General features: G+C 40.8%; 2 protein-coding genes across 6 annotated transcripts in view; one reads left to right on the forward strand and one right to left on the reverse strand.

The window, feature by feature from the left end:
- Positions 1-5,508, forward strand: part of ATP5J (ATP synthase, H+ transporting, mitochondrial Fo complex, subunit F6) — a 6,409-nt gene extending 901 nt beyond the window's left edge. The window contains exons 1-4 of one of the 5 annotated variants that reach the window (XM_010585309.1): positions 34-73; positions 589-777; positions 1,905-2,029; positions 5,380-5,508. In XM_010585309.1, coding sequence (XP_010583611.1) covers positions 608-777; positions 1,905-2,029; positions 5,380-5,408 — 324 coding nt within the window. In that variant the 5' untranslated portion in view covers positions 34-73; positions 589-607 and the 3' untranslated portion in view covers positions 5,409-5,508. The other 4 variants (XM_010585308.1, XM_010585312.1, XM_010585313.1 and 1 more) reach the window with 4 other exon arrangements.
- Positions 5,509-6,673: 1,165 nt separating this feature from the next.
- JAM2 (junctional adhesion molecule 2) lies at positions 6,674-21,260 on the reverse strand. Its single transcript, XM_010585315.1, is given in 9 exon segments — positions 6,674-6,706; positions 7,846-7,876; positions 8,781-8,814; positions 9,632-9,739; positions 11,412-11,514; positions 12,974-13,179; positions 15,995-16,147; positions 17,373-17,486; positions 21,204-21,260. Coding segments are annotated over 8 exon segments (744 nt in total). The 5' UTR covers positions 17,449-17,486; positions 21,204-21,260.
- Positions 21,261-21,500: the final 240 nt, after the last annotated feature.

Consider the following 21,500-nt stretch of genomic DNA (forward strand, 5'->3'; position numbering starts at 1 on the left):
GCGGCTTCCCGGCGTGCATTGCGCGGGGGGAGGCGGGGCGGACCCGGGGCGGCGGCGGCGGCTCTCCCGCAAGGTGACCGGAGCTGGGCCGGGGCGGTCCCGCGGCGCCCCTGTGCCCTTCCTCCCGCGGCCCCGGGGGGTGGCGGCTCCTTCTCCCTCCGTTTGCGCTTGGGGCATCCGGGCCCTGGGGGTAACGGCGGCTCCCGGCCCCGCTGCCTGCCGGGCTCCCGGGGCGGGTGAGGTGGAGACAGAGAGCGGGGGAGCGGTGGGGCCGGCGGCCCATGCTGCCGCTGGCTTCGGCTGGGTTAGAATTGTTACTTTTTCTTTAAACAAGACAAAACCCGAAGTGCCCTGTCCGTCCCGGTGGCGGTGGGAGCAAAGTCGGTCGCAGTGCGGAACTGAAGGGTAGCAGCGGACTCGGTGGTGCGGGGCTCTTCGGGTTCGGCGGCTGCTTGAGTTTCCGTCCCGGATTGCACGCTCGTTTAAAGCTCATCTCCGAACTAAATCTTTTTGCTTCTTTACGCATTTACGTTGCGGAAAGATCTAACTAGTTCTGTGTTTCTGGTTTGGCTTTTTTTTTTTTTTTAGCTAAAACATTAGCGTCACGATGATTCTGCATCAGATTCTGCAGCTTTCTTCCATTTTTCGCTCTGCTGTTTCCACTCACTTGCGCAGAAACATAGGGCTTTCTGCTGTTGTCTTTAATAAGACAAAAGAGCTCGATCCAGTTCAGAAGCTCTTCTTGGACAAGATCAGAGAATACAACACAAAGAGCAAGTAAGTAAAAGAAATTATTTTAAGGCTGATGGCAAAAGGGGGAAAAATGTTGACTTTGACCAATGCTAAAATATGCTAGCTCTGTAGGTTGGACTCTAAATACTTACGGTATGCTTTCCTGCAACGCTTATTGATAGTGTCACAAGTGAGAAGCTTGTTCTTGCATACCTGACAGAAAATGTCCATTTTTCTCCCCCTTAAAAAAAAAAAAGAAGTAAAGCTGATGTCATTCTTTTGGGGGATTTAAGGTTTTTTGCACACTACGTGAACACATCAGTATGTTAATATTTATCCATCTTTGTGCTCTGTAAATAGACCAAAAAGAAAAAAAAAACCCAACCTTTTTTTTGTCTGGGGAAAATGGCTAGTCTTCAGTCTTGTTTCCAGAAGCTGAATGGAAATAGCCTCCAAAAGCAATTGAGAATTAATGGAACTGTGAGGCTGATTCATTAAACATCTTAAGTTAACAAGCAGTTCATTCAGATGTAATCTTGGATTCTTGTAAGGTTTGAAAGAACTACTTAAGAGGAAACTAAGACTATCATAATTCTGTGTAATTTATTCTTGGGAATTACTCTTGGGAAGGAAATAAGCCAGTTCATAGTTCTCCTGCAGGGACGTATGTGTTTCCATACCTACAAATTATAGGTATATATAATCTATATAAATGCAAGGTGCCCTGTCTCTTGAGGGTTTTTTTGCTTGTGTAGTATTCAAAACATGTTCTCTTTGCAAGAACAGTTAAGCTTTACTAACCAAGATCATGAATTCAGAAATAGCAGAGGTACAAATCATATTTTGTTAGGAAATCTCACCTGGAACAAGTGAAACTAAGAGCCCTGAAAGCCTGGATGCTCAATGTAGTTTTGTCTCAAAAGGCTACCTCTGTAGCTTGGATTTTCATCATTGGTAGTAGAAAGCCTGTACTTTACCCCGAGAACTTCCTTTATGTGTAAGGTAAGTAGGCCCTAAGGTGTGTCACATCTCAACTTTTAGAAATATTTTAAATGGTTCGATTTAGTTGATTGTCAGAGAGGTTTTTAATTCATAAATGGCCATGAAAATGTAGAACTTCCACATGAAATTTCAGAACTCAACTGTTAATCAGAACTTTTAATGTTTTTTAGGCAAGCTGGAGGGCCTGTTGATGTAGGCCCTGAATTTCAGAAAGACATGAATGAATCCCTTGCTAGACTTCAACGAGCTTATGGTGAGGGAGATCTAACCAAGTTTCCAGAATTTAAATTTGAGGGTGAGTTAACAATCTTGCTGAATTCATAATTGCAAGTAAAGACATGTTCACTGACCAGTTTTCTTAATTCCCATTTAGTTTTTATTTGGGCCATTAATCTCATGTAAGATGCCCTCAGTGAATCTCCCTTACTTTTGCACAGTTCACATCTGATTCTGTCTGACTTTTTTTTTTTTTTAAATTATTATTTGCCTTTTCCAGAAGAGATGTGGACTCACTTACACCGACGCTTAAAAAAAACCAGCAGTCAGATCAGGCTATCCTAATTACCCTTCACAGACCCTAAAGAAATAGCCCAGGCCCTATCGTTATATTTTTTTCTCACCCCCCCAAAGAGGTCAGCAGACTCTAATTTGAAAACCAGTTGTCTTATGTAATCCTGTGATGGGTTGACCCTGGCTGGACGCCAGGTGCCCACCAAAGCCGTTCTATCACTCCCCCATCCTCAGCTGGACAGGGGAGAGAAAAATATAACAAAAAAACTTGCAGGTCGAGATAAGGACAGGAGAGATCATTCACTAATTACCATCACGGGCAAAACAGACTCAGCTTAGGGAAAATTAGCTCAATTTATTACAAATCAACCAGAGTAAGGTAAATGAGAAATAAAATGAAATCTCAGAACACCTTCCCTCCACCCCTCCCTTCTTCCCGGGCCCAACTTCATTCCCGGATTTCTCTACCAAGCCCCCCCAGCGGCACAAGGGGGACAGGGATGGGGTTTACGGTCATCACACGTTATTTTCTGCCACTTCACCTCCTCAGGGTGAGGGCTCATCACACTCTTCCGCTGCTCCAGCGTGGGGTCCCACCCACGGGAGACAGTCCTCCACGAACTTTCTCCAACGTGGGCCATTCCCACGGGCTGCAGTTCTTCACGAACTGCTCCAGCATGGATCCTTTCCACGGTGTGCAGTCCTTCAGGAGCACACTGCTCCAGCGTGGGTCCCCCACGGGGTCACAAGTCCTGCCAGAAAACCTGCTCCGTGGGCTCCTCTCTCCACAGATCCGCAGGTCCTGCCAGGAACCTGCTCCAGCACGGGCTTCCCACAGGGTCACAGCCTCATTTGGCCACCCACCTGCTCCGGTGTGGGATCCTCCACGGGCTGCAGGTGGATATCTGCTCCACCATGGACCTCCCTGGACTGCAGGGGGACAGCCTGCCTCACCAGGGTCTTCACCACGGGCTGCAGGGAAATCTCTGCTCCGGCGCCTGGAGCATCTCCTCCCCCTCCTTCTGCACTGACCTTGGTGTCTGCAGGGTTGTTTCTCTTACATGTTCTCACTCCTCTCTCTGGTGGCTGTTTTCTCACTGTCCCCACTTTTTTTTCCTTCTTAAAATGTTATCACAGAGGTGTTACCACTATCGCTGATTGGCTCGCCTTTGGCCGGCAGCAGGTCCGTCTTAGAGCCAGCTGGTACGGGCTCGCTCTCCCTCGAATGCAGGGGAAGCTTCCAGCAGCTTCTTATGGGAGCCGCCCCTGTAACCCCCTCGCTACCAAAACCTTGCCTCATAAAACCAATACAAATCCAAACTGCAATTTGTATATTTTTGTAAGCTCACCTGGAAAGCCAGTGATTTCAGAAAATGAACATAGAACTTAACTTAGTTACTGATGATTACTTCATGACTAAATTATATTAAACCTTTTTCTTCAGTTATTTGGATATGACTTGTTTGTGTTAGCATGTTTTCATATTACCCAGATTGATTATGACAAGAAGAATGCTTGTGACGAATGGTTTATCAAGAATGCAGAGAAACTGCACAGACTCTGTCTCCCTTAAGACATAAAGGCAACTTCTTTTTTTTTTTACAGACAGGCTCATTTTTATAGTTCTTTGTTTCTTTTGCTTACTTGTGTAAGTACAGCTCAATCTTCATTGCTTACAAGCAGTTTTAGCTAAAGTCTGATTTGTGGGGGTAAGCAGCTGGTGTCTTTCTCCTAAGCTGTAAGCAGCTGGTGGCTGGGATTCAGCAATCTTGCAACTGTGCCAGTGTATTTGGTTTACGTGGCAATGTTTGGGGGTGGGGTGGGGGGGCTGGAGGAGTGGCCTCTATCAGGAGAGGCCAGGGGCTGCCCACACATTGGACAGAGCCAGTTCCATCTGGCTCCAAAGTGGACCCACTGCAGGACACAGCTGAGCCAGTCAGCGATGCTGGTGGTGCCTCTGTGACAACGTATTTTAAAAAGGGTGAAAAACACTGTGTCTATTCTCAACCCTCCTGTGGAGGGAGGAAGGGAAAGAGTGAAAGAGAGCATGAGGCTTGGTGTGCATCTGGCATCCAGCCAAGGTCAAGCCACCTAGTCAGCGACTTCTAATTCTGATCAGACTAACTGGAAGGTCTAATTTAGACTAGGAGCACACCTAAAAATGTTCTGGGTCTGGTGGTATTTTGGTTGGATTAAGGAAGAATTTGGTATCAGATTGTTACTGGTGCAAATAAAACAGAGCATCTGTAAAGTAGCATCTGTGGTGGTTCCCCCCCCCAGTTTAGGGATGTGGTTTCTTCATATTCATTTTTATTTCTGTGTAATATGTGAAACAACAGATGTTAAAGTTTAGGATTTCTTCTCATAATGAAACAAAATATGTGTGACCATAGGAACAGAACAAAGGTGGGGGGAGACCATGTTCTTTTACCACTGTTGCCTATCCTTAAATTAATTTCAACAGGTTTTCAAAACTAAGTGGCTAGATGGGTAGAAACTTAAATTTTTGTCCTAGTGAAGGTTACTATAAGCTGAACCTTAGCTTTCAGACTCTTTGTAGCAAGGAAAACAGGCATTAACAGCCCACCTGTCAAAAGCCCTAACCCTTCTCAGTTTGTACCTTTGACATCTGGAACTCCTTCCTCAGTGTTTGTATGTGGAGAACATCTGTTAAGTGGAGTTGAAATTGTGCAGTCCATTCTGTTAATCAGCTATAAGACACTAATCAAGAGGAAAGAAGAGCTTGATTACTTGTTCTTATACCAGAGCTCTGTTGGAAATACAGTGTTGTGTCCAGTAATGTTCTGCTTGACTTCTTTACTTTCTCTGCTGGCTTCTCCCTACCCCAGGGAAAGCTGAAAGCTGTTTTGGCAGACCGTTACTCTCTTAGAGATGTTATGCATAATGTTTAAGGTGGAAAAAACTTGTCTCCAGTGTAGTTTATTCTTTGGTGCTCCCCACATCCAGTCATACCCCAATATAAACAAAGTGGTGTAGACTGCAATGTACAAGAGCTTGCTTTAGCCTTCCAACTTAATGTTTAGTTTTCTCTGAATAACAGATGAATTGTGGTGTTCAAGGCTGGAATAAAAAGATACTAATATGACTTTTCTCTCTCTCCCCTTCCTCCTTTAGAGCCCAACTTTGAGGAGACTCCAAAGTGATCTCTGCAGGTTGTACACCAGACAGCAGTGTACATCAATGGAGGTGCTGAACATGGCATCAGTTGTAACTTAATAAATGCAGTGTTTCAGTTTGATTTCAGAAGCATCAATAAGTTCTTAACTGTATCATAAGCATAGTTAGCTATGATCGTCAACTCTTTAAGTGACTGAGGCATCTGAGTAGTGTTTCTCAATGTTAATTGCAAAACTCCTTTGCCAAGCTACATTTTAGTGCTGAGAAGTTGTAACACTGATAATGATACACCAAGAAGGAACTACTTGTTTTTCTGAGTTTGTCACATGCAAAAAGCTTCTGTAAGAAAGAAAAAAAAAAAAAACAAACCCAAAAAAACCCAAAACAAAACCATGAACTCTCAATCTGTAGCAAAGCCCTATAGTAGTGCTGGACCTGCACAGCCAAAAGCATAGGCACAAATATACTAATTTTACACTGCATCAGTGAACACGCAAGTGATGAAGTGTTACTCTTACAGAAACAACTGAAACGTGTTAATGAGGTTGTGATATTTAAATTTCAGTAACTGAACTACTGACACAAACACTTCAGGTTCTGAGGAACTATTTATTTGTGACACTTCAACAGTTAGGGTCCAAATACTACAGCTTGAGTTGTACTGGCATGATTTTTCTTCAGAATGAAATTACACAGGCAGTCTACAGAAAGTGAGAGGGAGAGACTTGTGGAAGAGAAGCTGTAGGCATTTTATATTAGACAATACAACACTGCATGAGCCCCAGTTACAGGAAGCTTTACTCTGTCAGGATGGTGAGTTTAAGTCTGCACAACTACTTATGCACTTATAGATGGCTTTAGCAAATCTAATATAATGCCAAGGTACTAAGTCAGAATTGCAGGAGAGTTTGCGTCCTTGACAATGGTGGAGACACAAATAGTAGAAGTAGTGGTAGCAAGATCATCTATGAAAGTTATTTGAATAGATTGTTCCAAGCTGCAAGAGTGAATCCTGTATTGCTGCATGTATACATGAACAAAATGAGAAGTCTTCACACAAGTTGACTTGTATATTCAATTTAGTTCTACCTTTAAGTTAAGTTTTTGGGGGTTTTGTTTTTTTAAAAAGCAATCACAGACAGTTAGGTTAACTAGATCTAAACATTCGCAGTTTCTATTTTCAGCATGTAGTACATGGAAACAATATTTACAGAGCAGAGGTCAAAAGATCCCTTTGATACTTTTGTATAACAAGTAGTCATTTGATGTCCCTCACAGAGGCTGAAATCTTCTAAATAACAAAGGACTTGGTATGCTTGAAATCCTAAATGAAGCAAACAGGGTTATATAAGTAATGGTTCAAAGATTTTAACCAGATTAACAAGTAGGGTACATTTCAGAAGAAACTAAGGCATGGAGATTGAAAACAAGCATGCCTGAAGCACTGTTAATTAGTGTTTACTCTTTTCTGGATGGGGAAGTCTGCAGAATACATGCTACCCAGAATAGGAGTAATAACATTAAAAAATAGTAGTATCAAACAGCTCTGTTGAGCATCTGATTTGTAAGTGCATTAATATCGACAAACAGATAACACAGCTTTTCAAAGTTTGTTCCTTCCCACTCAGAGCAACCAAGTAGTTGGCCTCAGTAAGTTTCTTATATACGTACAAGGTGAAGGAATAACCGTATGCTATTTAGTATGTTCTGTTTTGATTAAAGAAATGGGTGGCATTCAGTGAACTTTTAAGGTTACTAATGTAGCCTTAAACTGTAGATAGTGAAATTAAGTTGCTGCTAGTTGAAGCTTTAGTTGGAGCTCCTATCTGAAAAGCTGGAGCAATGTATGTGCAGTTAAAGCCCTTGAGCCCTCTCACTGAGGAAGGGGGAAAAAGTACTAGTTTAGCTTCCATACTTAGTCAAGCCTTTTGACCCACATTAATCTCAGAGGAATTAAGGCCCAGTCTTTCTCTCACTGCTGCCTTGGACCGTGTCTGAATTTGTTTCCTTGTTTAACTGCTATGTACAAGCAAGGCAGAGTGGAAGTCTTTACAAGAAATGGCATCATTAAGTAGACAGTATAGAGATGATATTGCCAAATAGTTTAAGAGTGTTGCCTCTTTAGTTTATCTGATAAGAGGAAAAATAATCATGAAAATGGCAAAGAAAAAGAATGAAAGAAGCTAATACAACAGAGAAGTGTAGAAAGAACTAGGTTAAAGGCAACCAGGTAAAAATCTGGTTAGTGTGGTAAAGAAAATACAAAATACGGAGCAAGGTACTGTAGTTGCATGGCACTTGAGACTGAGTAATAGGAAGCTATAAATGCAAACAGAGATAAGGTATCTCCAGGTTTTGGTGGCATGTATGGTTTGGCAGGTGTGGGGGGTTGTGTGTGTGCAAAAACATCACAGCTCTAAGGAATTTTGAAGTCATAAACACTGCTGAATGCAAAATACTTGCCTTTTCACTTGTTGATTGATAGTTGGTCTTTCTGTTAACAGAACAGGAAAGCAGCATAGGTTAAATAGTGACTTTTCTGGTGTTAGTTTTAACCCTTTGACAACCTTATTTATGAATGCATTTTCAAGATTTCGAGCAATCCTTAGGGTTTTTTTGCCTCTTAGAAAAAAGTTACAATAACAAATCCATTGAATGCTTTTAGATAGCTGTCATTATCTCATGAACCACTGTCAGATTACCTTCCCTAGCTTGTCTTTTCATGTCTTCCAGTTATGCTTTTTGTCTAGTTCATGGCCAGTATAAATCACACAGTATTTCAAAGTAATATTTGTATTTCTCTTTAGGACATACTCTCTTCTTTTTTACCTGCTATTACCTGTAAGTGGTAAGATAAACTTCTAAAAGAAAAAAAAAAATTGGAGGCCAGCCTCCAATGAAGCATACCATTTTAGCCTTGGGGAGCACTAAATTAGCTTGAGGAATTCTGACTTGCTATTAAGCAATTTAAGTGCATGAAATAAATCCATATCAAAGGAGTAGACCAGACACCCTCAGAAAGTTTCCAGCAGTCATATTTTTATAAAACATTTCCTGAAATAATCTGTAGACATGGATATGAGGACAGGTCAATTTGGTTCTGATCATCTTTTGTCTAGTTTGAAGAGGAGACAAATGCATGCCTGTAGCTGAGTTAGGGGCGTAAACCATAACTATATAAAAAGATACATCTCTGCACATTTATCACAGTAATAACGCCTAATTCATTTTCTGAACAGCATGATGGTTCTAATAAGGGAACCAGCTGGTGTGTAGGATCAGGTTTATTTCAGTGTTCAAAAAAGCCACTACAAGAATCATGTGGGAAAGGCCTTAAACAATCATCACAGTTACTAAATCAGAATTGTAAATGAAGTTTGCAGTGATTTGTGTACTACTTGCATCAAGATACTTACTGGGAAGAGCTTTGCTCTGAAAAAGGGAAAAAAAAAAAGAATTAGCACAAGAACAGTTTCCTTAGCTGATTTAAAGTTCTTTGAAATAGTTATTCATAGCTTATTCGGCTCTTCAGTTTCTAGAAGGAGCTTCCAAACTAAATGTTTCTGGTGTAGTGAATTTAAACAGAAAAAAGATGAGGTTGTTTTCAAGGGTAAATGAACTTCCAAGTGAACACGAACTCTAACAGCAGCTCCGTTAGCCTGTTACTTTCAGGCAGCAGACCTTCTCAGACCCCGACGAGCATACCTTCTTGCTGTGCTGAACTCTACAAGGCACTAATGTAATCGCTACGGATAGGATTGCTTGGTGTCGAGCTTTTTGCAGCAATCCTTAAAACCACTTTCTCCACGTGCACTTTCGCCACGACCCAGAAGAGGGAGCCAGTTAATATAGTTTCCCCTTCATCAGAACTCAACCGCGCAGACCTTTTAGACTAGAAGTGAACTTGCACGGCTTGTTTTTATGTTGCCTTTCTTTGCCATTCGCTCTCAAAACGAGAGCAGAGAGGCTCCAGGTGCCAGGGTTCGGCTTGCTGCTTTCCCTAGACTACTGTTTGGTAGCCTCATGCAACTGCACAAACATCTCCATGTCATTCTCCATGTCATTCTTCAACTATCTTTTGTAGTAGAAGTTGGCAGAATAAAAATGTCTGCACAAAAAAATTTCTGTTGTAATGCTCTTTAGCTTTAGTACCATGGAGTTAGACCCTTCATGAAAAGGAGAACGTTACAGTCAGCAGAAGTACAGACATTTTTTTGACACAAGGAAGGAGTGATGTTATTTTACTTACTTGTAAAGTAGCCCTTTTTTTGGGCATAAAATACTCCAAGGCCACACAATGCCATTACCAGAGCCACAAATACTACAGCAGCAATGATACCACTTACATTAAGGTCATCTGTAATTACAAAACACAAGTCCAATGTTGTAAGTTGTAAAGAGTTCCATTGGCTGGATTTTTTCCCTAATTACTACAGGCACCTTTTGTATCTATAGGGGGTCTTTGGCCCAAGCTGCATAAGTTAATTAGTAACACTTAGATGTACATAAGCAGTCCAAAACCACTACTGTATCACAACCACATTAACAGGAGTGCTTGACACACTTCAACTGCTTAGTTTGGGTCAAAAGTAAGGAAAGAATAAGAGGGATCAAGGGATACATACTCATACCTATCCCCAATAAGTATTATTCAAGTCCTATGTCTCTAAGGGAAAATATCTTGAAATCATTAGAAGTCTTAAAACAAGTGTTTTCATGTAGTTATTTTGCCTAAAATAACTGAAACGGCTGATGGCAATGTCAGGTCCCAGTCCTGAAGAACTCTTTAGGTGAGTTATTTAAAATTCAATGCTTTTTTATTTTTTAACAGCAAGGCTTTTAAAATTCAACACAATAAAGGCCAATAAATATTTTAGCCCAGATGTCTAAAGTTAAACTCTACACTGGGCTACCAAAACATCTAGCCATTTTTACTTTGAAGGTGATGACCCATTCCCATTTCCTGATATAATCACCAAGAGCTGCAGACAATCATCCATTTTAGGAAAAACAAAAACATCAACAAGTAGAAACATTTTCATAGGTTTTTGTTATATGTCCAATTACTTATTTGGTTTCTGACTTTAAGCATACATTAATACATGGTTGGGAATTTCACCCCCAAACCTGTCAGGTTTTGTGCATTTGTTGACAGCAGTTTAGGACTTTGGTGAGTATTTCCACAACAGAGGTATTCTGTCTTGGTAGCTTGTGGAACACTTGCTCATTATCAACCAGGAATGCATTAAAAGCTGTGATACAGTGATTTTCAGCTAAGTTCTAAGAAAGCACCAGACAATTGCCTTATGGAATACTTGGACATAAACTTCTGTGCAGTATTTGTTAGGATTTGTTACCATCTGCTTTCCTATCACATCTGCCAGAGCTAATTTTGTATTTTGCAAACATTCATACATTTTGGGTTGTTATTACAGACTGCCCCTCCAGCCTTTGCTAAATTCTTTATTAGCTAACCAATGTTACACTTCACCTACGCTGTGCAAGTAGAAAAGAAAAAGGCAGCAGGATTTTTTTTTTTTTTTTTTTGAGAAACACTGACTTCTTCAGTGTTACTCTGGCAGGTATAAATGAGTCATTCAGTTAAATTTCTGATCCGTTACATTAAGATCTCACATGAATGCATCTCAAAAGGGAGGCTTTTCATAAAAAAAAATAACCCAGTGGACTGGCGCATTATCCTGTACACCTTCCATAAAAGCATTCTGAAATATTAAGGTTCTCATATGGATAATGCTGTTCTGTGAAGTTCAGTGTTTAGCAACCTAAAGGCTGGCTACTGCAATAATTTTAAAGTACTAAACTAGCTGCTTTTCTGTGAAATGCAGTGAGACATGTTTGACGTGTGAGAAAGGAATGCTTTAAGTAGCCACAGCAATTACATATAGGGAACTCATTATTATTATTATTCCTCCCCCAAAATGCCATAATCAAACAAAAAGATATAATTCAATCTGGTCTTAGCTTCTATTGCAAGACTGTTTTCCACACCTATTTTCTTTGACACATACCAACTTGCATTCGCTTCACTGAGCATTTCTGAGATAATCCAATCCCATTGGAGGCTTCACAGAAATACTCTCCAGTGTCATCCTTTGTAACTGTGTTAAACAGCTGTTAAGAAAGAGTCCAAAACCATTATCAGAATACAAAAAAAATCAGAATTTCCTGTACGATAAACATTTTGACATGTCAATAGAGTTTTTTGTTTGGTTGGTTTTTTAAACAAAAAAAACCAAACCTGAAAGCAAGTTAGAAATTCTGGTCCAGTTGAACCTCATAATTCAGCTCCCTAGTCACATTCCCTGGTCCTTAACTTCAACTTCTGGTCTAAGAGGGTCTATTAGATGGACATTTTAAACTAGAAGGAGTGTATCTACAAGGAGATTCTTTTTCAGTGTATCAGTAATTTCCAATAAAATGCATTTTCTTAGACATGTTCTAATTTCAGAATCCCTGAAATCAGAACATTTTGTTCATTTTACCAAAAAATCAACAACAAAAACAATGAAAAACACCCCCATGTACTACTAAAAATATTTCCCACAGAAAGTTTGTGGGTTTCCCTCCCTGCACACAGAAATGGCACTTTCTCTCTTCTTCCAATGGAGAAATGCTAAACTGCATTATTTATCAAATGCTATTACTGTAAAAATTAAAATGAGGAAGCAAGAGATGGACAGAGACTGACCTCATGTCAATTTCAGTGTTTCTCTGTATTTTTATCATTAGACTTGTTAACTTTTTTCCCTTTAATATATCCCATACTTTAAAACTAAGATTTTCAGAAGTGATTAGCAATTTTGAGTACTCCAGCTAATTTCCACAGTGCTGAAAGATCCACAGCACCTCTGAATGCTTAGTCACATTTCAGTTTTCACATTTGATCATGCACAAGACTAGGGTGTTCCTAGAACAACTCTTTACTTCTGAAATATCTCATTTGACAATGCATCGTAAGTAGTACATATCAATTTTTTTAGAAGGATCAGCTAATGGGGGAGGGATGAGAAAGAGACAGCCACTTCCGAGGGAAAAAAAAGAGCCCACAAAACAAACAACTAAAACAAAAAACCAGTAAGCTTACTTACAGCCCCGACTCATTTCCACTAACTTCACAAGTACTGGACTGGAACTTGTAAATGCTACTGGATTGCACAGATTCTCGACTGCCCTTAGTGCTACACTCCCACTTAAGTGTGTGAAGTCACTATTTCAGATTTTAAGGCACTATCAAATATAACTCTGTTGATATACTGAGAGATCATTCTCACCTGGTACTAGTTAGCTAACTGACAAGGTGAAATTTGTCATGTATTTTCTAGATTCTGCTCACTTATCATTACTGCATCCTTGCAACTCACCCAATTTTTATCACTCAATGTCTATGGCTTGTCATTGGTCTCGGGCAGAAACCACCTTCTACGTTTGTTAGCACATACTTCAGCATGACATTGATCTCCGACAAAGACCTTGTGCATTTCTGGATTAAGACCCCTGTGCATCATTGTACTAAACAGTAAATTTCATCTTCTTGACAGCTGGTTATGACGGAGTTGGTGATTACACTTACCAGAGTGCCAGACTTTTTATTCATGGTATAAGTTATGTTTGCTGCTCTAGCACTGCCTGTTCCTGTCTTTTCCAGTAAGGCAACACCGTTCTTGTACCACTGGTACTCAGACGGAGGAGACCCCTCAGTCTCCTTACAGCTCAGTTCCACTACTGTTCCGGTCATTGCAGAGCTGGGTACCTCACACACCGGCGTAGTCGGAGCAACTGGACAATGAAATTGCACTTGTTACATGGTCTTACCAGTATTGTCTATATGACAACAGTTTGACAGTCACTAGTGAGGAGGGGAGCACTTGTGTACATGCTTAGAAATTACCACGTTAATGAAATGAGGTGCTGGAGAAGGGGTTGAAGGCAGAGTCCTGCTACTGGAGAGCACAGTAAAATTTGTGAGTTGTTAAAAACATAAGAGGCTTGCTCCCAGCCTCCCCCACCACATGCTGTCTCATCCTGTCTCCAGTCTATACAGTCTCATCCAACCTCAGAGTTTGTTTCACCTCGTTTCTTGTATGGGGCCTTTTGTTCACAGACAGAGGAGTGATAACTCAGGGAATCTGTAGTCCAGCAATTCCCCCCTTCGCTGTCCCAGTATTTAAAAACAGAAGTGAGGAAGAGGAAGAAGATTTTTTTGTATTAAAATAAGTCAACTGGTTTTTGAAAAATGATTGTCAGAAAGAATTACTAAGACTGGCCACCATTGTGTAAATCCAAGGTTGAGGACTGTCCTGGGTTTGGCTGGGATAGAGTTAATTTTCACAAGAAGCTGGGAGGGGACACAACCAGAATAGCTGACCTGAATTAGCCAAGGTGATATTCGATACCATATGATGTCATGCTCAGTATATAACCTGGGGGGGTGGGTGAGGAGGACTGCGTCTCTGGAACAGGCTGGGCATCAGGTTCCAGGTGGTGAGCAATTGCACTGTGCATCACTCGCTTTGTATATTCTTTTATTAGTATTATTGTTGTTATTATTTCTTCTCTCCTTGTGTTGTCCTATTAAACTGTCCTTATCTCAGCGCATGAGTTTTTTACCTTTTTCTCCCGATTCTCCTCCCCATCCCACCAAGGTGGGGAGGAGAAATAAGTGAGTGTCTGCATGGTGCTTAGTTGCTGGCTGGGCCTAAACTAGACAGAACCAAAAACAATTGGCTACTTAATTTCAGTTTACATTAAAAACAAACATTCCCCCACACAGATGCAGGTGACCTGATCATTCCTTCTGCCGTGAAGATGAACGTCTCTTTTCTGATTTTTATTAATGTGAACAGAAAAGGAACTGAATTTTTTTTTTTTTGGTACCTTGAAGCTATGTAGAAAAAAACTAAGGGTGAAGAGGCACGCATGGAACATTAAAAGCACAACTGACACCCTAACAAATATTCATAGTTTTTTCTTGGCTGATTTTATAATAAAAAGCAAAAATAAAGAAAACCAAATTAAATACTAATTAATTCACATTAACTTTCAAAAATATTTGTGAGCAACTGTCATGGTTTAACCCCAGCTGGCAGCTAAGCACCACACAGCTGCTCGCTCGCTCCCCCGCAGCAGGATGGGGGAGAGAATCAGGAGGGTAAAAGTGAGAAAACTCGTGGGCTGAGATAAAGACAGTTCAACAGGTAAAGCAAAAGCCACGCACAGAAGCAAAGCAAAACAAGGAATTCATTTACGACTTCCCATGGGCAGGCAGGTGTTCAGCCATCTCCAGGAAAGCAAGGCTCCATCACACGTAACAGTTACTTGGGAAGACAAAACACCATCACTCCAAATGTCCCCCCTTCCTTTTTCTTCCCCCAGCTTTATATGCTGAGCATGACACCGTATGGTATGGAATATCCCTGTCCCAGCTGTGTCCCCTCCCAACTCCTTGTGCAGCCCCAGCCTACTCACTGGTGGGGTGGGGTGAACAGCAGAAAAGGCCTTGACTGTGTAAGCACTGCTCAGCAATAATGAAAACATCCCTGAATTATCAACACTGTTTTCAGCACAAATCCAGAACATAGCCCCATGCTAGCTACTATGAAGAAAAGTAACTGTCCCAGCCAAAACCAGCACAGCAACACACACACACACACACATGCCTTCTCCTTTAGGCTCCAAGATTTCAACTTTAAATTCAGAAGCCACATTTAAAAGAGGAAAGCTGTTGAGAGAGTGGAAGAAAGAAAGAAAAAGTGGCATTACCTCATTGTTGGAGCTAATCAGAAGTTCATAAATTTATCATCCTTTATGAAGAACCTTGAGGCTTTATTTATAATTTTAAAAGATCAATTATTTTTTTATAGAAAAAAACAATACAGAAACTAAAAAGGAAAATATTTTCTTTTCTCCCTTTACAGAGAAAAGAAGAAAACTACCAACCTCTACCACTCATCCACTTGGAAAAACACGAGGAACAATGTAAGAAGTGTGCTCAGTATTCACTTTTCCCTACTTTCCCCAACTGGGAAAGAAACCAAACAAAAAAACACAAAGAACAACCACCCCCGCAAGCCAACACTATCTCTCCTGTAAATGAAGTCCACAGATTGCTAGCTCGCTGGCTGGCATTGCGCAGACACTGCAGCAGTTTCTCCTTCCAAAAACAGGAGGACACTGTAGCATACTGGAATGAACTGCTGCTTAGGAATATTTGATAAGTGTTGACAGATGCTGACTTTCCAGTGCCAAACACCATGATCAGCTTATGCAGACTCTCAGTCACTGAGTGACTTCGGTTTTAGAAATGGAAATTTCACTATCACATAAATCAGCAGTACTTGCTAAGTTTTGAGAACTGAAACCCACATTCATATCAACAAAACCCTAGTTATATTCCCTTCTAATGCAAGTGTGCATTTTGCAAAGCTCTTTTGTGAAGTATGTTGTAGAATGTGCATATGCATGTGTGTTTAGAAACCCAGCCCAAAGAAGACCTAAAAACCCAGCAATCACACACCATATGGACAGCCCTACCTTCAACACCCCTTGCCATCATTCAATTTCTTTACAGAAGCCCAAGTAATAAAGTTTGTACCCAATACAGTGAGAGTAATAGTAGCCTCTCCCAGGCGTTGCCCCTCTTCACTCTTTGCACTGATTTCACAGCGGTAGGTTCCAGAATCCTTTCTAGTCACATTTCTAATACGGATTCCTGTATTCAGCATCTCTGCTCGGCCTCGAAGATCACCTTTAAGGGGGAACAGACAGAGAGGTTTCTGCTCTTTGCTTAGAGCAAATGTCTACGTCTCATTGGCTTGTTCTGAAAGCACGTACAATTTATGAACTATTGCTCATTTGTTCAGCATTAGTTATCTATCACCAAGGAGCAATGTGTAAACCCCCTCCCAAGACAGTAAAAACCTTCCACAACTTGTCCATTTAGTACAAAAAAAAAAAAAAAAAATCAGTTCAAAAACCCTACATCTTTCATACATTTTCTAGTTGGAAGATGGAATGCTTTTTTTTCTGCAGATATTTCAAGAAAACATGTATAGCAGTAGCCAGGTGACAAAAAAGACATCATTTTCCACTAGAGGGATAGCAATCACTTACTTAATTACCTTACAGAAAGAATTTTGAGTGAGACCACAGCAAAGTATTTGACATTTTAACTTGGCAAGAAATACTTGATGGATTTTGCAAAGATATGGCCATCAGGCTTCTTACAATGAGGGTTTTTTTTCATTTTACAGCTTGTTATGAAATTAAAGTTACATGCACATGCAGAACCACAAGTTCCAGTGTTTCTCTAAATTAAACATATGCAGAAAAGCCCAAGGTCATGAACAAGACCAGCACATCTTGCAAGCTCTACAAACTAACAAAATTGCTGTGCTTTTATTTTATTTCTCAACCTTCATTTATTGTGTACAAGGTACCAAAGACCCATATTTACTTCAACACATAAAGCTGAGGTAAGTCCTTTTCAGAACATATAAACAGAAATGCCACTTCTGAAAAGAATACAAATAATTTAAAATATACAGCTGCATTTATATTTTATGTATATAAAAATTGCTGCATTATTCATACCTCCAGGTCTACAGAAGGCTTCCGAAATGTCTTTGTAGGATAGGAGTGCAGAGCTTAGAGTAGTTTGTGGAAGGTTATATTTGAATGTAATTTCATTTTTGAAAAACGTCAAGGAAAGTGCAGTGCCATTTTTCTTAGTCTTGAGTTTTATTATATTTAACTTCATTAAAAAGGTAACTAATCATTGACAATTTTATTAAGAAATGCTTTTTTTTCCCCTTGGGGAAGACTTCTTTTCCTCAAAAGGACAGCTGTTCAGTATGAAGAGTCAACAGCATTCTCTTTCAGTCATTTTCCTAATGTTATTCCCCCCAAAAGAGTTGATATCTATGCTAGAGAGTGACATGTTAAACCATCAGTCTAAGTTTGTAGTACTGTACCTGTAAATTCACCATTGTAGTACACAAATGAGACTCCTTGAGACTGGATTTTCTTCCATTCTATTCTTAAGCTCATCCCTTTTGAAAATTTGTGCTTGCAACTAAGAATAGCCTCTGGGGGCGGGGGGGGGAAGAACACGAAAGAGAAAATTAGAGACTTTAGCATTGTTTGGTACACATTCAGGCTCCATGAAATTAATATTCCCCCTTCAAAAGAACTTGAGCAGTGAGCAAGGGCCAGATCTACTTCTCAAAGTGATGTCATCAGACCATCTCCACATTTACATAAACACAATGAGGAAACAGAAACTAGTAATTTTCCCATACTTCAGTGGCCTTTGGATCAAACTTCAGGTGTTGGGGACTAGATATTCCCATGTTGGATGGGCACAGATTCTGTATTACTACCGTCATTTTAGGTTTAAATATTCTCATCAGTGAGCAGACCACTATTAAAAAAGGACTCTGACCCTGTTATCAACAATATTTTGTGAATTACCATTCTGAATTCAGTATCAGTAGTTTAACTTGTTTAAATGTGTAACTTATGCAGATGGAAAACATACCAGTAAGATGGTTAAATATTCTCCTATGTAAGTTAGGTATTTAGTTACAATTTCACATTAGTTATTGTTAGGGTATGTGGAAGGTGAGAATCTGCTTCATTAAGGTTTTCTAATCAAGGACCTTTTCAATGCAAAAGTGGTAAAAAGTAAAGGGTGCAGTAACAAACAAAAACACAGAGACACAAACATGACAGACAGGGACTAACAGAGACGATGACAAAGACCATCAGTGTCCAAACACACTAATCGGACTGTGGTGTGGGCAACTGGAGCGAGTGAGAGACTCTCCATCAGTAGCTGGAGGGGCCACAGATGTTGGGAGTGTGTGTTGGTGAGCCTCACAGCACGTATGCCTGGAGTGCTAGCTTGAGTAAACTTAGGGCCACCAACTGGGGGTGTAGGCACCCCTGGGCTTGTGGTGCTGGCTTCTGGAAGTGGGGGTGTGTGGTGTGTGTGCAGCATTTGTATCTTCCCTAAACCTGGTGTGCCTGGAGGTGTAATTCACTAGCAAACTTCAAGCTGGGTGAGCTGATGAGTAGGGCAGGGGTAGCAGATAGGCAAAGGGGCTGTTCTGGTAGTCAGGGGATCCAACAACACGCTTGTGAATCTATAGAGTGTTGTGTGAGGTCTTTCACCACTGAACTTCACTTGCATCATAGTAATTGTGGTCTGTGGTCAAGCCTATAGTTATTATGGGGGAACCAAAGAGGGAGAGAAGACATTACAAACCGTATAGGTGAGTTATTGGGAAAAACTCAGTGTTTCAGTAGTTCCATTGTGCATGGAACAGCATGCTGAAATATATTTTTTTTTTTTTTTTTTCCCCAGTACATAACTCTTAAGTCAAGGTATTAATAAGATGTTGGGAGACAACATCAGAGGAAAGAATCCAACCACACATCTGACTGGCTCCAAATCTATTAATGAAATAAAATTTAGTATCTCCCAGAAATTTCTGTAAAAGAAACAAATACAATATTGGTCTTGCCACCTTTAGGCTGCTTATCTTCCAATATAGGCCAGAGTATTGAGGATCAAAAGCCTTTGCAGTTTTGGCAATGCCTATCTAGCTTTCAGGAGACAAACAACCACCGCTCAAACATACAGTCAATCTGCATTTACCAGCAGGCTTGCTTCCAGTCTCGGCAAACACAGCTGAAGGGCAATTAAGAGCTAATGACAGATCTACCCACTCACCCTTTAGAGTCTGATTTCCCAGGTCTGTTCTGTAGGGAAACAAAAATCTTCAAAGGGGCCATACTGGTAGCCTTCGTGATCTCTCATAGGTGAAAAAATGTCCAGACTTGAAAGAAAAATTGAGGCAGGAGGGCATTCTTTGCCAGAAACATGTTACATACACACTGGCCTCTTCGAAAAACATGCTGTGCCCTCAGGAAGCCCGAGGTTCCTGACTTCAGGTTGAGTGGATGGGTGGAGGCTTCCTGAATCTTAAGATTTGCTAAAGTTTCCTTTCCATTTTGTTTTTGTATCTTTCTAACAAAGAAAACCCATCATTCAAGCTCAGCTTGCTTTTGCTACTGACCTTGTGACAGCTGGCTGGTCTCATGAGCTGGTCTATATTAGTTGACATAGAGGCAGCTCAGCTGAAGTGTTCTCAGCTGAACAAGTCACCTCCGTCTTGAATGAGCTGCCCCTTTCTTGCATGCCACATTTTTTCATTTCAGAAAAAGCTAGCATCGATGACCTCCCACTGATCTTATTTGGAGAAAGGGAACAGAATGGAAGAAAGCGAGTGCATGCAGATACAACATAAAACCCTCCTTAGTTATAGTTCCCCTCTCCTGCTTTTTCCCATACTAATGGAGTCAGTGAGAGGTATTTTCCAGAACAGGTCTACTTGACTTGCATTAAGGTAGGCCCACAGGATGCTGTGAATCAGCACAGGCTCTGCGAGGCCTGGAAGAACCTTCTGGGATCTTGGAGAAGTCTGGGCAATGTTTAATTTGGATTTACATCTGGTCTGGAAGCTATCATTTGGTTATAGAATCATAGAATACCTCAAGTTGGAAGCGACCCATAAGGATCATCGAGTCCAACTCCCTGCTCCTCGCAGGACTACCTAAAACTAAACCATATGACTAAGAGCGTTGTCCAGATGCTCCTTGAACTCTGACAGGCTTGGTGCCATGACCACTTCCCTGGGGAGCCTGTTCCAGTGACTGACCACGCTTCTCTACAGTAACAGGAGTTGGAGGAGAAAAGAAAAATGCATTTCAGATCAGCTGCATTCAGCTGAAGAGCTACATCTATCAGCCCCTGCCATTTGCTTAGTGCTGCTACAAAAAAAGAACTCACCATGGCGTCTGAGCTATGTTAAACTGATCTCACTCTATCATGAACAGATAACAAAAAACCAAAAATGCAAGCCATATATCATATAACAAGACAGAACCTAATCAAGCTTTAATATGACCTGAAGAGCTTCCCTCTCCTCTTGCCTGTCCTGAGCTCTAAATGTATTAAAGAGTTTCTTCCCCCAAAATTACAAGAATACTTGACAGGAGCCCAGCTAACAGCTTTAGAGACCTCCAAAATATTTTATTATTACCTCAAAACAGATGAATAAAACCTAAAGTTCAGCAAACAGTTCTTTCAGTTCCCAAATTCCCATCTCTCTCCATTCCAACCAAACCCAACAAACAAACAAAACCTGCCACATATCTCATATACACACTACTAGGATCCCTTTCTCATCTACCCAGCAAACATCAGGTTTTTCTCCCTGCCTCCTTAACTTCTCTAGCAAATTACTGGAAGTCATTTGTCATTTTACATATGACATATACATATATAAACAGCCATTATCGTTACTGACAATTAAAAATAGCCATTAAATTATAGTTACTGACAACTAGCTGACTTACAGTTGTTCGCTCTCTAGTCCCTCACTTCTCTGTCTTGTAAGTTAATTAATGCTTCTCCTTTCTATCAGTTCCCATCATTTTGGGTCCAAGAAAACCAGGCAGAAATTACAGAGTGAGCTACCAGGACTGACAAAGAAGTCAGAGAATCACAGAATAGGTGAGGTTGAAATGGACCTCTGGGGAGCGTCTAGTCTAAGCCCACATCAGCTAAGAGAAAATGGGGACAAGACCAAGATTACACAAAGACTCAATGGAGAGAGTAGAAGCAGGACCCTTCAGGAAAGAGGAGGACAATCTTAACAGCTGCACAGCTTCTGTATACATAGTTTGCATGTATTGTGTATATATTAAAAACAATCACAGCAATGCCCATACAGTACCCTTAAACTCCTCTGCTTTTACGTTTTTGTTATCCGTTTCAATGGAAATTCCAGATGCTCTACGATCTGCAAGGGGACAGAAAAAAAAAAGACAATTCAGCAATAAACACCTGTAATTCCATATGTGCTTCGCAGCTACAAGCAACATTTTCAAGACCTCCTTACACTGGACAGATTAGATATTGTCTGCTAGACAGAGCACGCACGGTACTAAGAGCTAGACCAGGGCTGGCCATGTAGGTGGCCTTGAACAATTCATCTTTTCCTCTCCATGCCCTGGCACCTGTAAAAAATAGT

The sequence above is a fragment of the Haliaeetus leucocephalus genome, unplaced genomic scaffold (assembly GCF_000737465.1).
Source record: "Haliaeetus leucocephalus isolate CR32 unplaced genomic scaffold, Haliaeetus_leucocephalus-4.0 Scaffold93, whole genome shotgun sequence".
In the NCBI taxonomy this organism is placed as follows: Eukaryota; Metazoa; Chordata; class Aves; order Accipitriformes; family Accipitridae; genus Haliaeetus; species Haliaeetus leucocephalus.